The sequence below is a fragment of the Pipistrellus kuhlii genome, unplaced genomic scaffold (genome assembly GCF_014108245.1).
Source record: "Pipistrellus kuhlii isolate mPipKuh1 unplaced genomic scaffold, mPipKuh1.p scaffold_m20_p_1, whole genome shotgun sequence".
NCBI classification, from domain to species: Eukaryota; Metazoa; Chordata; class Mammalia; order Chiroptera; family Vespertilionidae; genus Pipistrellus; species Pipistrellus kuhlii.
In genome coordinates this window covers 155281412-155299663 of record NW_023425404.1, presented here as the reverse complement: position 1 = coordinate 155299663, position 18252 = coordinate 155281412, and the positions used below count along the sequence as shown (strand labels likewise).

Genomic DNA, 18252 nt, shown 5'->3' with positions numbered 1-18252 from the left:
CTACTTTCATGAAGCTTTTACAGCAATCAGTTGACAGCTAGTACATCAGGACACACCCAGCACAGTGGTTAAGAGCAAGAATTCTAGAGCCTGACTGCATAGGTTCATATCACTGCTCTGCCACTTATCAGCCATACTAGAGGCCCGATGCATGAAATTCGTGCAAGGGGCTCGGTCCTCACAGTTCTGGCTTTGTCCGAAAGGCCATCTGGAAGGACATCCGGAAGGTTGTTTGGCTGTCTGATCTAATTAGTGTACTATGTTTTTATTTTTATAAATAACCTCTCTGTGCCTCAGTTTCTCATGTTTAAAATGAGGGTGACAATAGTACCTTCTCATTGGATGAATGACGACTAAATGGCCTAATAGATGTGCAATAATTAGAATGGTGATGCTTAGAACACAGTAAACGATACTTTATACATATGAGGAAACTGAGGGGCAGGGAAGCTGATTTATCCGACTGGTTTAATAGTTTCAAACCACTGATAAGCAAAGGCTCTCATGTAGTGGGCCTCACTCTGACCCTGACCAGGATAGTATTGCCATTCTGCCGTTAAAGCACTAGGATGATGCTAAGAACTTTCCTAGGCCTCAGTCTCCTGATCTGCAAGTGGGAGAATTGGAGATGTGTCCAGGGGGCCTGAGATCCTCTTAGAGAAAATTCCAGCAGAAGATGCGCTAGTAAGCTTTGCAGGGGAGTCATCCAGGCCACCACAGAGCAGCACCTCCAAATCAGTCCCAACCACAGCACCTTCAGGTTCCCTGCAAAGGTGTCTGCTCCATCCTGCCCACAGAGAACCCTAAGCCACCCAGGCCTCCAGGAGATAAGCCTCACAGCGCCAGCCGCTACTTCCTTAGCCTGACTCAGCGTCCAGGCCTGGTCTCCACGGCTCCCCTGATCACCTGACTCACGGAGGCCCTAATGGCAGCTCTCCGCATGACTCACTGCGGCCAGCCCAGCGTGGGATGGGAATGCCTCTCCCAGACAGGCGGTTTCTGCAGCAGGAGAGTAGCAGCCTCCTTAGACGTAACTGCAGTTTGCCTTCGCTTCTCCAAGCCCCGGCAGCAAAACGGGACCTTCATCCCACAGACCTTCATCCCACAGAAATTCACAGAGATGAGTGAGGCGAGATGCGGCTGATCCATTCCTCAGGCAGACATCCCGGCGGGGCCCTGAGGATGCGGAGCGGTGCCCTAAGCTGCAGGGGGACAGCTAGGACGGTCTAGCCCCTCTGAACATGGCTGGTTGTGGCTTTTCCCTCTCAGGGAGCTGGATTCCGTTTCAATTAATACGGAATTTGAGCATCTAAAATAAACTACTTACCCAACACCACTTTTGTTGTATCCAAACCCAGTACCTTCAGCATTTGTGCACCCTGAAATTCTAAACACATTTTAAACCACCAGGAAGGAGGGCAAGAGAGGCAGATAAGAGAACAAAGCAAGGAGATCACTGAGAGTCTCCCCAGAATACAGGTGTGCAGCCTCCAGTTAAAAGACAGGCTTTTTGAAATGGGGGATGGAGGGTGCTACTCTCCTCATGAGTATCTTTATGAAGCATGTGTGAGGCAGTTCAATACTCAGCATCCAGCTGAAAATTCCGAAAGTCATGGCCAGGAAGCACTGGGCTATGCCCTGCAATATCCACAAAACCTAGACTTTTATTTGAGAAGAATTTGGTTTATTAAGTCTCTTCGTACATACATGTGTCCTAAACCTGAGAGCAGCATGCATATAGGTGAGAGAGAATATGTGTGTGTGTTGGTCAGATTTTTTTAGAGAAAGAAAATCAATAGTATGTGTATATAAATAGGTGGGCATTTATCTTAAGGAATTTGTCTATGTGATTACAGAGGCTGGCAAGTTCAAAATCTGCAGGGTTCAAAAAGCCTGCCAGCCTGGAGACCAGAGGAAGAGCTGATAATGCAGTTCAAGTCTGAAGGCTGTTTGCTCAGCTCCTTCTTGCTCTTGCTCCGAGGACATCAAAGTCTCATTCTATTCAGGACTTTGACTGATTAGATGAGGCCCACCCATGTTATTCAGGGCAATCTGCTTTATGCACAATTCACCGATTTAAATTACTCTCATGCAAAAGCATCCTCACAGAAAAAAACAAAAACGTTCAGAATAATATTTGACCCACTATCTGGGCACCATGTCTCAGCCAAGTTGACACACAAAACTAACCGTCATAAAGTGCAAGTGGGAAGAGAAAGGTGTTAACATTTCCCAGAGCTCAGATCCAAGTAGCAGGGCGTGGCAGAGATCTGGAGACCCTGGGTACAGCACCTTCTTACCCTCCAGTCCTCTCCCAATAGGTAATTGCCAGACAACAAGGTGCATGAGCTCATATGCAGAGGCAGGGACCCTTCTTCCCCTCCCCAGGCATTCTTCTATCCATGCACGCCAGACTACTTACTGAGTGCCTACGTGCAGGGCACTGAGACCACAGCTGTAATTAAGACTCAGTTCTTCTGTGTACTTAAAAATGGTTAAATGGTCATTTTTATGTTGTCTATTTCAACACAATTTATTTTATTTTATTTTTTTAAACACATTTTATTGATTTTTTTTACAGAGAGAAAGAGAGAGGAATAGAGAGTTAGAAACATCGATGAGAGAGAATCATCAATCAGCTGCCTCTTGCACACCCCTTACTGGGGATGTGCCCGCAACCCAGGTACATGCCCTTGACCAGAATCGAACCCGGGACCTTTCAATCCGCAGACTTGCTCTACCACTGAGCCAAACCGGTTTCGGCTCATCACAATTTTAAATTTTTTTTAATATTTAAAAATACTTAGTTCTTGCCATCAAGGATCTGAAAGTGCAGAGAGAGAGAGAGAGAGGATAGATACAAAGTTCAATGTTAATGTAGGGTCTCACCCATGGTTAGACAGAGCAAGTAGAGAATCCAGAGCTGACGTGGGTCAGGAGAACCTGTGCCTCACCCACCTGCTCACATCATCCTTTCCATGCCCTGTGAGCAACACTGTGCTGGACATAAGAATCTCCTGGCACATCACCAGGGCTGCAAACCAGTTCCCTCTTATTGCCCAGAAATGACAGTCTCACTTCTCTAGTCCTGCAATTTCATGGAACATGTTCACAGACTAATATCTTGTCTCACATTGTAAAGTTTGTTAGTATTTATTCACTAAAGTGTCAATTTTTATTGATGGATAAAGCAATGTTATAGTAACACTAGAGGCCCGGTGCACAAAATTCATGCACGGGGGGAAGGGGTGTCCCTCAGCCCAGCCTGCACCCTCTCCAATCTGGGACCCCTCAGAGGATGTCTGACTGCTTAGTCACATGTTGGACATCCCTCTCACAATCCAGGACTGCTGGCTCCTAACCATTCACCTGCATGCCTGCCTGATTGCCCATACCCGCTTCTGCTTGCCAACCTGATCACCCCATAATCACTACCCTGCTGGCCTGATTAACACCTAACTACTCCTCTGGCAGCCCAATCGTCTCCAACTGTCCTCCTCTGCTGGCCAATTTGGTTCTGACTGGTCGGTTTCTATGCCAGTCAGCATCTCTGGACCTATCAATGGGCCTGATCAGAAAGGTGGGGCTGATCAGCAGCCCCAGTGGAGGCCTATAGAGAAATGGAGGCACAGCTGCTGACCAGGCCTGGAAAGAGAGTGGCAAGTGCTGATTAACAGTTGCCACAGAGGCTACGGATCAGACTCTGCCTCTCTCTTTGGGCCTCTTTTCCAGGCTGATTCACAGCCCCGGCAGCAGTCAGTGCTGGGTCACCATAGCAACCTAGCACTGACTGCAGGACTGACTTCCAGTTGATCGAGCCTCCCGGTTGTTGTGGATATGACAGACCCAGAGTTTTTATATATTGGGATTTTAGAAATTCAACTATAATCTCACCACCTGACCACACTCAACCACAGCAGTCAAGTCCTCAGACCAAAAATCTTGGTGTAATCCACTACTCCCACACCCTACTTCCAATTCACCAGGAAATCCTATCTATTCTACCTTCAAAATACGTCCAGAATCTCCCTATCCCCACACCTCTGCCGCTACCACCCCAATTTGAGTCATCATCCTCTCCCCCTACACTCCTGCTGTAGTCTTATACCTGGACCGCCTGCTTCCACCCTTGCCCTCAACAATCTGTTCTCCACACAGTGGCTAGAGTTGACTTTTCAAGATGTAAGATCATGTCATGCCTCTGCAAAACCCTCCAATGGCTTCACATAATGACCCTTGACCCCATGGCCTTATCCTGATACTGTCCCCCTTGACTCACTCTGCCCAGTTACAACCACCACTTTGATGTCACATGCAAAGTCTACTCCTGTCTCAGCACCTTTGCACTGGCTGTACTCTCCACCTGAAACACTCTTCCCCCATAGAGTTACATAAATAACTTCTCCACTTCCCTCAAGTCCTTGTTCAAACATCATCTTCCACTTAAAGGTGCAACACCCACCCATTTTTTTTACACTGATTATTTTTTTATTTTTCTATAGTACATATTACCGAATACCCTAACATTCTCACATATCCTAACATATTATATAATTTATTCCTTTGTTACAATTATTGTTTACTCTCTGTCTCCATCCCACTGAATGATACTGCATGAGGACAGGTAATTTTTGTCTGTTTTGCTCACCTGACATAGTGTCTGGCACACAGGTAAATAAGTAGCTGCTGAATGAATAATGAAAACAAGATACACATTCACAAAGTAGCACGCCCCAGTCAGGTTCCTGCTTCTCTGGGCTCCAAACCTGAAAAGACATGAGGGACTTTTCCCTAAAAGGATCACAAAGCCTTCAGAGACTAGCGTCCCTTCTGTGATGAAACTTGTCACTATAGGGCATTGGGAACTTTTCATCAAGGCAGCCTAGACACGGATACCGAACTGAATCGAATCGGTGAATAATTCCATCTCAGTTGGCATTTGGTTGGAATAAGGTCACATGCCAAGTGGTGGCTGAACCACATGACCCTTTAGTCGCCAACAACAATTTCTCTCAAAAAGCAGTAATATAAACATTACTATATTTGTAACAATCCCAGGCATTTAGTAATAAAAAGTTGTCCTCTTTTTGTTTTTCACAGGAACATCAATTGTCCTGTTAACAGGCATTCTGGGTAAGGGACACATACTGGAGAATGGGAAGGAGACATTCTGGGTGGGAAGGTCATGTGACACTGTGGGTGTAATAGACACAAATCAGGTCAGCTCTTTGGCCAACATCCCTCATGGCCCTGTCTGTTACCCCTATCTCTCTTCTTCTTTTTAAAAATATATTTTATTTACTTTTTAAGAGAGGAAGAGAGAGGGATAAAGAGTTAGAAACATCGATGAGAGAGAATCATTGATCAACTGCCTCTTGCACACCCCCTACTGGGGATGTGCCCGCAACTAATGTACATACCCTTGACTGGAATTGAATCTGGGACCTTCCAGTCCACAGGCCCATGCTCTATCCACTGAACCAAACCAGTTTCGGCCCTATCTCTCTTCTTGTATTGATTCTACCCTCCCTTCCTCAGCCACAAGCTTAGCCAACCAGAGCGCCTCCCTGGGTCATTTCTAAAAGGTGCTAGCAGGGTAGAGCTTCTTTCTTCATAGATTGTTAAGCCACATGGACATAAAACACAGTTCAATTAAAATAAGAATATATATTTATTAATGAATTGGCGAGTAAATGAATGACTGGATTTTCAAAGCAAAGTAAATACATCTAATTAGAAGAAAACCATAAATTTTGGATACAGGAAAATCTCAGTTCTGAATCCCAGCCTCAATATCTCAGTCTTTGGGAAAGAAGTGTAACTACTGTTAGTTCTATATCACCTCCTCATACAGTTATTGTGAGAAAAACCTAACACCAACTGGCCATATGGGCCTTTCCCCTTAACACACTAACCAACAACAGTGACCCAAAACTCCTGCAGCTTTGTTGACATTGGGATTATGGAAACGTACATCTCATTGAGCAGTCTTCAACTAAATGACTGTTATGATTTGTGGATTTTTAAAGTATATGACTGAAAAAAATACTTTTATCAAAGTTACCCTATTTGAAATAAGCTTTCAGAAATATTTCCTTTTTTGAGTTAAAGATTTTTGCAAATGAATTTGCTAACCTAATGACCTCACAACAGCTTCATTGAGTTTATATCGATATATTGTTGATCACTTGGTTTCACTTTATATATAAACAAAATATAAATAAACAAAATATGGCAAGAGTTTCTCTATACACCAACAGTAAGGAAATAAGAACTTTTTGTCAAATAAAAATTTAATTAAAAAATCTAAATGTCCCTTTTAAAGTTTTGCTCCTTTCTTTTATAAATTTCAGGGCAATAGATGCAAATGAGAAAAATATGCCACTTGCTTTTGTCATTTATTTCCATCCACATGTAAATTGGAAGCTCTTTAGAAACCCAATACAGAAAAGAAAGGAGATCAGAAGAAATAACACAAATGTCCTTCAACTAAAAGTTTGGTTAAATAATTTAAAGTAAATCCAGAAAATGGAACACTGGGCAGTAGATAAAGCGATTACGTGGACCTGGTTTTATTGGCAAGGCAGGGTGTTACCAACGCAGGGGCAAAGTAGCATCTGGAATACATACCCCGTGATGGAAAATTACAGATTCTGTGCTCTGCTTCATAGCCTCCTGTACTTCCCCCTCTTACCCCTCAAGATCCTTTGTTGTTATTCCTTAGTTAATATTTAATGTCCCTGCCAGACTGTGTGCTCGATGACAGCAGGAACTCTATCTTTAGCCCAGTACCTAGGGCACATCATGCGTGGACAACAGAGACCTGCTGAGCCAGTGGGCAGTGCCTTAATCAAAGGAAAGGAGCTGCGCCTGGATGATCCCTGCGTCCTTTCCAAGCTGCTGACAAATCGTTCATTTAATCATCCATTCCAAACTTTTGCCTAGGATTATAACAAGCCTGTGGAATTTACCATGTTGCCTTATTCGTTTTGGCTCTCTGTTTGCCTGGTCTCCCTCATTTGATTGTCAGCTCTTCGAAGCTAGGGACTGTGTTCTGTGCTGCTGTTCTGCCATGCCCAGGAAATGCTCTAAGCGGGGGACCTTTTGAGCAATTGAATGACTGGGCAAGTATCACCTCCTAAGAAAACAAAGAATCGGAGTCAGAATAATTTTATAACCACAACCATTCATTTCATGGGCCACACACTGAAATAGTTTTAAGTCAGTTGACTCTTTTATTCCACAGCAATCCTCTGAGAAAAATACTACAAGCCCCTTTTTACAGATGAGGCACCTGAGGCTTCAACAACTCTCAGGGACTCGCCCCAAGTTTCCCAGCTGGTAGGAAAAAGAACAGACCCACTGGTGTGGCCCAGTGGTTGACCCATGCAGCAAGAGGTCACCAGTTCCATTTCCAGACAGGACACAAGCCCGAGTTGTGGGTTCTATCCCCAGTAGGGGGCGTGCAGGAGGCAGCCGATAGATGTTTCTCCTCAATGTTTCTATCTCTCTCTCCCTCTCCCTTCCCCTCTTTCTAAAAATCAATAAAAACATTTTTTAAAAAAGAAAATTAGAGTTGGACTATGTACCAAAACTGGAGCTAGGTTTTTGTAACGCCAAGGTCCATGCTCTTAATCACTCGTGATCATCCCATCCCACTCCTCCAGCAGCTGATAATCCTTCTCTCAGGAAATAACTGGGTACAGATGTATCACATCCATCTTATTGGCAACTTCGTGCATAAGGAAGAGCCTGGAAAACAACTCGTTAAGTTAATCTTTCCAAACGTTGGTGTTTGTTTAGGGCTTAATCACAAGGAACAGCAGCAGCCTGTAATTATTGGAATCAAGAGTCTAGGTCAGTGGTCGGCAAACTCATTAAGTCAAGAGAGCGGCAAGCCACAGCTCACGAGCCACATGTGGCTCACGAGCCGCAGTTTGCCGACCACTGGTTTAGACAGTGATCATGATGGCTATCAGAGAAGATACTTTGCTTATTGCTGCTGTTGGCTCCTGCACAAAAGCAGAGAAGCCAGAAATCTTGGTCAGAGGCCTCTCTAAACTGCATGGGTTAGGAAGTTTTTTGATAATGCTCTCCCTGTCCTGTTTGGCTTTTTTAAGTAAGTAAGTTCCACAAAGGGAAGCAGTGTTGACTATTTCCTAGACAGTCTTTCTCTTGTGGAGGGAGACTCATACACAAGTAAACAGGGAAGAAGACTTTAGGGAATTAAAAGAATACAGTCCAACTCTAAGGACAAATGAACGATGTTTAGCTGTCATTACAAGAAGCTTCTGGTTGATAAATACTTGCTGGTACTTCCTTGCTGATTTCTTAGCCTCACACCGCAGGCCCTGACCACTGTGGTCCACTATGCAAATGCAAATTACCTGACTCAGGCTGTTGAGTCACCAACTCCCTTTTAAACCAATGCCAGGTTCAAGGTAGTGACTGCGCAGGTAGAAGCCATGGCTCACAGGCTCTGCCTCTCCGGCTGGCTGTTGGCCTCCTGGCTGGTGGTAATGGTGGCAGAAGGTAAGGGTTTTTGTGTTTATTCTACCGTGGGCCCACTAATGAATAAGTTGTGTGAAAAGATAAAATTTGGCTCCATGATTATACATGTTCATAAATTGAAAATGTTTGTCAGCTTTCACCAGCCTGTGTGGTTAGGACAGGCTGAATCTTACCATATGACGATCTCAATCTCAGTCTCAATTCTCACGCTGTGATTTTAGGCATACTTAACCTTTCTGATATCAGTCTCTTCATATGTGAAGTGACAGGATTAAAAACATACATTATTTGGGGGACTATGAGCCATCGTGCCAGAAAAGCTCTTCAAGTTTAAAACACTATACGAATACTACTTACTAGGGTTCTAAAGCTAACAATTTGCAGCCCTGAATGACAGCAATGTCCACCTCTTTCTATCCCCAGAAGCACGGTGATTTGCACATAGTGGGTATTTAGTCTCTGTTTGTTAGTTGCTTTAATTAATCACATCTATTTAGCTGAGTTTTGGTGCCATTCAGGTGAGCATAGATTTCTTTCCTTAGGATTATATTAGATTCCATCTCTCCACTGTTCCTTTTCTTTTTCCTTTCTCCACTATGAAATTTCCATGTGGCCTTAGATTTGGCTTACAAACCTCTGGGGAAATGAAAGAAAAAGATAAAAAAAAAGGGAGGAGAGGGGGGAAAAGAGAGAGAGGAAGAAGAAACTGGGAGACCTGGGTCTGATGACAGTTTCCTTTCGCTCCAGAACTAACTATGGTTCAGGGAGTAGAGACCCAGGAGTCAAACTGCATCTCTCATGCATCTCTCATCTTCACATGCCCCTGGGGGCTTTGCAGGGGCCCAGCCAGAAGCTAATCGGCCTCCAGCAAATTCCCTGCTTCCATCCCCCAAAGCTCACAGCAGAGAGGGAAGGAATCTTAGAGGTGGCGGAGAGACCACTGGAGCTCACCCTGTCCAGTCTCTGCATTCCGGTGATCAGAGGGCAGGAAATACAGATTACAAATAACCCCTGCCCCACTTCTTCCTAAGACAAGGCCTCCAAGCCTCACTTGCTAAAAGTGACATATAAAAGAAACACCATAAACAGAACCAGCCACCTCATGCCTTCGTTCCAGAAAGTGAACCATTCGTCAGGAAACTTTGTAATGTGTAGCTAAACCCGTTATAATGAGATTAGAGGTTTATTCACACCAGAAGAACACCAATTAAAATGGGAGACATGATTTCTGAACTTGTCTCACGCTTCCCCACTGTCCCTCAGACGAGCATGGAAGTCCATCCAATGTAGCTTCGCTCTCTCCAAGCCGCCCTGGTCCCAGCTCATGCTCACCTCCACAACCCTCACTCTCTCCTCTCCTCTTCCTGGCAGGCTGGACTGCCCCTCCTCCTGTTCTGCCCCCCATGTACTGCAATTCTGCTTCTCATGACAATGTTTGTTACTATGGTCCTGCCTTCACAAAGGCTTAAGACAAAATTGCAATCTCTTCGATAACTTAGAATAATACTTATAATAACGTGTGCATCACCCATGGCATTCCTGCATTCTGCTCTGTATTACAAATCCCTGTATTTGCAGGCCAGGTCTTTATTGTCTCTGCATGCGCCTCGGTATCTAGCATAGGACCCTGCGCACTGCTGAAAATGAAATAAGTCTGTGTGACACTTTCTGGGCTCCAAATTATTTATCTGTAAAATCAGAGATATGATCAAGATAGCCAGTCATTCTGTGAGTCTACACAATGAATTGAGTTGCAGTTAACTAAGTCAAAATCAAATTGAGTTGAATGGTGAGTAAATTAATTACAGGATTTATATTTCTTTCTGATTCAATTCTAAAAGCATGTGTGAATTTTTCTAATACTCCATGGAAGAACTGCATACTAATACTTATAAATCAAATATGAAGCTTACTTCTCTTAAAATCCATATAGTTCTCTACAACCCAACTATTGTCTGCCCAAATAACCACAGACCACAAGTAATTATATATTTATATGACAGTCTTTTTATCCTTAATTTTTTTTAAAGTACTTGTTGTTGGTATGCTATGAATTTTGTGTCTAGACTATAATAAACCCACTTAAAATTGATATCTAAACTCTAAGCAATATTTTGGCTTAATTTTTTATTTTACTCTAATTTTAAATATAAGTTATTATTGTGAATTTTCTAGGACTGACATTAAATATTCAGTGAGCTTTAAAAAAATCTATAGAGAGGAAAATTCAGTGTCTGGCTGGCCATTCATTCCATTTATCAGATCCATGTAATAATATTTGCAGTGTGTCTGGGCACCACTCTAAGCCAGGGACTATTCTACATAAGAGGGACATCACAGTGACTGACAAAGTCAGCAGTTCCTGTCTTCATGGAGGTCCTGTTGTAATAAGATTTTCATCCTTTAGTCCTATCAATAGTGCAGATTTTATGTATAAAGTGTAATCAAATGGAACCAAGAAAACTGGGCTCTTGCTAACAGAATCTTTCCATAGCATTTAAGATTAATCGTAACAGTAGCTCACACCTTCTAAATGCATACTGTGGGTCAGGAATGTTCTGAGCACTTTACATACCTTATTTCAGATAATGCAACAAACCAGTGAGATAGGTAGTATTACTTTCTCCATTTTACAAATAAGGAAAAGGAGACTCAGAAGTTAAGGAGCCCGTCTCTGGGTTGTTAAATGGCAGAGCTCAGGACACCTGGCTCTAGAGCCTATGCTTTTAAACATTATGCCGTTCTGCCTCTCAAAATGTTTTTAATCTGCATTTAAATATTTGACCTACTTTGGCCTGAATAAGGTTGCAGAAGCACTCTCATCTTTGATATTGAGTGCCTTTGGTGGCATGTCAGTACATTACACAGCGAGAACTATTTGCTTAGTAACAATTGAATTACCCCTGAGAAATAGGAAAATGGTAGTCTTTGCAGTTACAGAAACAGATTTCTCTCAATCAATCAATTCTACTCTAGCTAGGTACCATGCTGGGGATGAGGTCAAAGGATGTGGTCTACAGGATGGTCAAATGTATATTACAGTGGAGAAGTATAACCTCTAAAGAGTAATCACATGACTCATGAGTATCATGAACACACAGGATGCTATGGAAGCATATTGCATATTGCCTTAACACAGCCTCAGGCCTCCCTCAAGAAATGAGATATGAAATCTGCAGAGAAGTAAACCAAGCAAAAATGGCAGGAAATGGTGCTCTAAGCATATGGAACCAAATTTTCTAAAGCCATCACTTTTGCGAAAGTAGCCTTTGTGGAGTGGAGAAGGTAGAGTCAGATTCCAGTCCACTTAAGTAGGTGGGGGAGGGGCAGCAGAATCGGAAGTGTGCAGACTTTTCTTTGCAATGATTGCAATGATAGTAAAAACCAAAGAATTTCATGGCAGATCACCAAAGTGTTCTCTATGAAATATGAAGCTAAGTAATCTACTTAGAAAGGTAGAGAAAATTTAGAGGAGAATTCTTCAGGTAAATAAAGAATGGGAATTTTGAAGCAGCTTTAAGGAGCATATTAAAAGTTTAGAAGACAGTGGGAATTGAGCAGAACAAGAATAAACAAAAGAATGAATGAGCCCTAGCTGGTTTTGCTCAATGGATATAGAGTGTCAGCCTGCAGACGGAAGGGTCCCAGCTTTGATCACAGTCAAGGGCACATGCCTGGGTTGTGGGCTCAATCCCCAATAGGGGGCGTGCAGGAGGTAGTCGGTCAATGATTCTCTCTCATTGATGTTTCTATCTTTTCCTCACCTTCTCCCTAACTCTCTGAAATCAATAAAAATATCTTTTTTAAAAAATAGCATTAAAAAAAGAATTAATGAACAGTATTAACTCAGTCGAAGTTGGAGACCATGAATAGCATCACCCCCTCACTCAGATGTTTGGCCTTAACCTTGTAAAGAATCTGTGACAGTTCCCAAATCAATCCCTATGGCTTCCCCATTTTACAGAACTTGTGCCAGCCAACCAGAGATCTGGAATAGTCACCATGTGTCTAGTCTGCTGGAAGAATGTGGTTTTATGTGGGTTTGCCCACATTTTTAGGTTGGTTAATGGGACCAACATGTACCTTGATCTTGAGCCCCACAGAAATTCCCAGAAGAAAACAGTGAACACCTCGGGACATCCCAGAGTCAGAAAAAAGCTGCCTAGCAGGCTCTAACACCCACTGTCAGCTGGAGGATGTGGAGAGCAGCTTAAGGTTTTAAGAAATGAGATGAGCACCAGGGTGGGTGGGTTGGTCGGTCGGTCAGTTGGTTGGCTGGTTTGTACAGCTGGAATGCAGCTTACTGAGTGACAAAGCTCAAGGCCCAGCTAAGCCTGATCTGACAGCAAAGTGTCAAGATGGGGATTAAGAGTAAGGCTAGCTTCTCCCCTAGCAACTGAAACCTCAGCAGAAGATTTTTATGTTACAAAAGGATCGGAACTGATCTAATGGTGTAGGAGGAAAGAATGAGTCATGTGGGATTTAATCATCTTCTGGAAGTTGAAATATTTTAATCTAGTTTCAGTCATAGAATTTCAATACTCAGTAGCCTAGATGGGTCTGGAAGAAAGGGTATTTCCTTCCAGGAACAGACACCAATTCAAGCTAGCTTTTAAAAAAGAGAACTGGAAGTGGAATGGTTATTATAAGAATATCTCTAAGACGCTAAGTACAACCAGCCCTCAGTCAGATCAGCCCTGGAAAGTCAGGAACCAAGGCTACTTTCATCATCGCTCTGTTACCACATGGTCTCTTGTCTCTTTTTCTCTCTGAGAGGCCTTCCCCATTTTATAATTTCTATGGAAAGACAGCTTCTCCGCTTACTCCACATTCAACTGACCCTTTTCCCCTCTGGGAGTTACCATACTGTGGTCTGTCTATGAAGTCTTGTTGTTGTCGTTTTGCTTAATCCCTTCACCTTTTTCACCCAGCCCCTAACCTCCCACTCCTCTGACAGCTGTCAGTCTGTTCTCTATATCTGAGTCTGTTTCTATTTTGCTTTTTAGTTTATTTTGTTCATTAGATTCCACTTGTAGTGAAATCATATATTTTTCTCTGACTATAAAATGCACAAATCTTAAAGGTATAGATTGATCACATTTTACACATGCATACATATATGTGTGTATATAATATGTGTGTAGATATGTATATACTAGAGGCCCAGTGCATGAATTCGTACACAGGTGGGGTCCCATGACCTGGCCTGCAGGGATTGTGTTGAAACTGTCTCTCTGACATCCCCCAAGAGGTCCCGGGTTGCAAGAGGGCAGTTCTCCGGTGACGCACCCCAGAATTAGGCTCCCTCCTCTCTGGTTCTGGGTGCGTCACTGGAGAACCACAGCTGCCAAGTGACCAGTTTGGCTGATCTTGTATTGAGCATCTTCCCCCTGGTGGTGAGTGTGTGTTATAGCTACTGGCCAATCAGCCAGTCATTTAGGCTTTTATATATATAGATAAGTGTATATGGGTGTGTGTGTGTGTGTGTGTGTGTGTGTGTGTGTGTGTGGAGTCTTTATCTCCATATCTATGTTAACAACCACCAATATCAAGATCTAAAGAGTTCCCTCATTACTTTTTCCACTAAATAATATCTACCCCAATCCTAAGTTAACTACAGTTTTTAAAACCATAGATTAGTATAGCTTGTTCTTGAACTTGATACAAATGGAATGTTTTGCTCAACATAACATCTGTGGGATGCATCTGTATTGTATTAATTCTCCTTTGCATTGCTGAGTACTATTTCATTGTATGAATATCTACAGTCTGTTTATACATTCTCCGATTGATGAACATTTGTATTGTACCCAAATTTAGGCTAATATGAGTAAGGCTGCTATGAACATTCTTGAAGTAGTCTTTTGTAGACATATACACTCATTTATCTTGGGTAAATTCCCCACAGTGCAACCATGGGATCATAAGGTGTGTCCATGTTTCACTTCACTGAACATTGGCAGTTCTTCCAAACACATGCAGACCTCTTCATTTCTTCCCTCTAATCTTGCTCTCCTGCCACCCCTCAAGCATCTCCCTTCTTCTGTTGTTATCAGGCCTGCTTCCTGATTTGCATTTTTCTCCCCACAGGACAAGGGGTAGTCATCCCTCCCAGAGGCTCACAAAATAATGTGGATCCTACAGATTGCCAGATCTTTACACTCACCCCTCCGCCTCCAACAAAGCCGGTGACAAGGATCCCGCCCATCATAAGGACAACCAAGTGTCCTTTCCACTTTTTTCCAATACGGAGGCCCAGCGTCCAAATAAGGTTTCCAAACAGCCCTTTCCTCCCGCGGAGGTGCAACCACCGTTTTCAGTACCGTCCATATTTTTGGCCAAACAATCGTCTTAGTCCATATTATAACTATTTCCCCAGAAGAAGACTCCGGAGAGGAAGCTCATCTGAGGAAAGATGGAAGAGAGAAGCCCCGAACCTGCTCAATCAGAGGAGGTCAATGCCTCAGAAAAGACTATAAAAATCGTTGTTTTCTTTTTCCAAACTGAAATTACCAAATTTGAAAGTTATCTTAAACACCACTGACTAGAAATTGTTCTCCTTGCCAACAGTAAAGATACTGGTGTAAAGGTCATTCAAGTTTGCAAAGTAGGAGCAATAACCACATTATTCTTATTCCCAACTTTTTACAACCACATGATATTTGTGCAAATAATACCCTAAAATGAGACATTCTGGTCATTCCTGTTCATACTGAGATGCCAGAAGAATCAGCTCCATCTTCTAAATTAGAGTGGGGAACATTTCAATAAATCAAGATTGCTCAAATCAAATTAAGACATTAATGAAGCCCTTTGATACTCACTGGAAAACTTATGAGCAAGGTGCATTTACAAAGTGAACTGTAAAAGAAATTATGGAAAACTGAAAGCTTTATTTCAAGCATGTCTGGCAGGGATGTAACTAGTGGTTAGTTATTAATTTATTACATTTTTATTGAGGTACAATTGGCATAACATTACATAAGGATTCAATGTTTGTATATATTGCAAAATGGTCACCACAATAAGTCTAGTTAACACCATCCGTAATTATAAATTTATTTTTCCTTGTGATGAGAACTTCCAAGATCCAATCAGTTTTCTAACAACAAATTTAAAGATTAAACTAAATTATAGGATATCTGACTATAGATAATACTTTAAAGCTATCATAAACTGAATTACCTAACTCCAGAACTCTTTTTAATTGTAATATCTAAATGTACTTTAATGTTAACTTTTTTAAGCAAATTAGCATGATAAATATCTCACGTTCTCCCATTATCATCATACAGACACCAGCTTAAATGATATACTTCCCCTAAAACTTTCAATGTAGTCTGGGATCAAAGTCTGATTAAGTTGACATGAATGTTCTCCTAACTCTAGGACTCCACAGACATAAGTTTACTCCTCTATGGGAAGCTTGTATTTCAGGAGTGCAATATAAGTAACCCAACCCATTACATGCATTGGTTATTTCTTTAGCCATTCTGTAACATTCCAACTCCTGTTTGTGCCATTCATCTTGCCTGTAACACAGGAACTAGTCTTGTATATGTGGTTTGTATCTTAATACCTCTTCCTCCTAAGAGCTATGTGTAAAAGTTGCTGCTGATGCTGCTGCTTTTACAAAGAAGAAAGAACATGAAGACGTGAGGTTGCTGGGAACATGGCCTGGGAAATGGAAAGAGATTACTTTACTTCCTTGCTGTATTAAAGAAAAGAAAGGGAGGGGGTTACACAACTATTTCCTTTACTTGCTTCATAACAAATTTTCCTTATAAGAACAGATATTTGCTTCAAAATGGCAGGCTTAAATAAAATCTATACTTGAAATCCTCATTAAGAAAGTATATATTTTGTTAATAGCCTTCATCTTTTTTTTCTTTCTTGTTGGTTAGTGGGCATAAACAGAAATGAGCCAGCCTTGAGCAAACTTGAAGGCAGAGAAAGATTTGTATGTGATCTCGCCTCCCTCTCAGGACCCCGTTTTATCCCTGCTCCCCACTCACTCTTACCTAGTACTCACTGCTCTTGCCAGAACTCCCACTGTCCAACCAGCCTGGCTCTCACTGCCTTTCTCTCCCAAACATTAGAAATAGTGCCATCCAAACATTAACTGCTCTGAACTGAGTCCCTGAGGCCTGGCTACATGATATTAATCATTAGGAAAACTTAGACAAAATAAAGATGGATTAACAGCTTTATTAGCTAGTTTTTGCATCTATTATAGAAAGCAGATGACTGCTGAAGTGTTTCATAGTAAGGGCCTTTTGTAAAATAACCAGGTAAAATTGCACTGCTTCTCACCCTCGAACATGTATATAAAAAGCAGGCCCACACCTGCTAGTACAAGCATATTCTTGTGACTTTTTTGAAAAATTGCATCCTTTGGGTTAATACATTTTTCTCTTAAAATACAGTGATGCCTACCTAGCAGGTTTACACACTCAGGTACTAGTATTTATCAAGTGTGTTCCTCTTAGCATTCAGGTGGGATTAGCCGCTTTTGAAGCAATGGGAGCTTGTGGGGAGGGTGTGATGACCTTTAAATTCAACTTTTGCTTTGTGGTAAAAATAGCCTATGCAAGCCTGAAGTTCTAATTATGTAAAAAAGGCAGAACCTGAATGCAGTCATCAGACAAACCCAAGTTGAGGGACATTTACAAAACAACTGCCCTGTAATCTTCAGAAAGGAAGATGTCATGGTAGACAGAGTTTAAAGATGATTACAAAGACCCAACAACTAAATGTGATCAGGGAGGTGGGAAGGAAAGGAAGAGACTGCCATGGAAAATATTATTGGGACAAACGGCAATTTTTTAAGTGGACCACGCGTTAAATAATAGTATTTTATCAGCATTACATTTTCTGAATTTTATAATTGGATAAGAAAACATGTAAGATCTGAAGTGTTTGAGGGTAAAAGAGTATGATTTCTACAAATAACTCTCAAATTATTATGGAGAAAAGTGTGTGTGTGTGTGTGTGTGTGTGTGTGTGTGTGTGTAAAAGAGAGAGAACGGGAAGAAGGGAGAAATATAATAAAGCAAATGTGGTGAATGTTTTTACAGTTGGTGTATAATGGGTGAAGGGTACATGGGAGTTCTTTGTACAGTTGTCGCAACTCTTGTGCAGTTTGAAGTTATCTCAAAATGAAAGTAAAATGATACCATTAACCACAACACAGAGGCCTTAGTGACAAGGAGTGCCACCCTGGGTTAGTCATAGGGGAGGAAGTGGTTAGTGTAGGGTCTGGGGACAGATGAAGGAAATGACAGAGTAAGATTAGACTGGGGTGGGGGTACAAAGAAGAGAAAGGTTAAAAAGGGATATTGGGGAAACAAATCTGGGAACACTGCATTGCAAGCGCCTGGAGTGGCCTGGGAGTGGACAGCAACAGCCCAGGCTGGGCGACCCTGCTGCCGCTGGAAAAGGGGAAATGGACCTGGGAGGATGCAGCTCCATGTAGACTTTAAACACATTTCAGTCTGAGATTTCGGTGTGCATGTAAAACGAAGTTAGATGCACTCTTCTGAGTTTGTAACTCATTTTTCCCCCCCACTGAGATATTTTGTGATTGAAAATTCTAAGTGAAAATGTAATGATTTCTGAAAAAATTTTGTCTGTTGAGTAGTGCCTAACAAACGCATCTTTTGTCTTTCCTGTGTTTGTGGTATCAATAACAGCAGAAGTTTCTGCTTAGTATTATCTTTTCATAATCATTATAAACAAGGA

General features: G+C 42.1%; 1 protein-coding gene across 1 annotated transcript; it reads left to right on the top strand.

The window, feature by feature from the left end:
• Positions 1-8405: 8405 nt before the first annotated feature.
• On the top strand, positions 8406-16356 carry ODAPH (odontogenesis associated phosphoprotein). The gene is made up of 2 exons (XM_036413690.2): positions 8406-8532; positions 14602-16356. The coding sequence occupies exons 1-2, from the start codon at positions 8466-8468 to the stop codon at positions 14988-14990; spliced, it is 456 nt and encodes a 151-aa protein (XP_036269583.1). The 5' UTR covers positions 8406-8465; the 3' UTR covers positions 14991-16356.
• The last annotated feature ends 1896 nt before the right edge of the window (positions 16357-18252 follow it).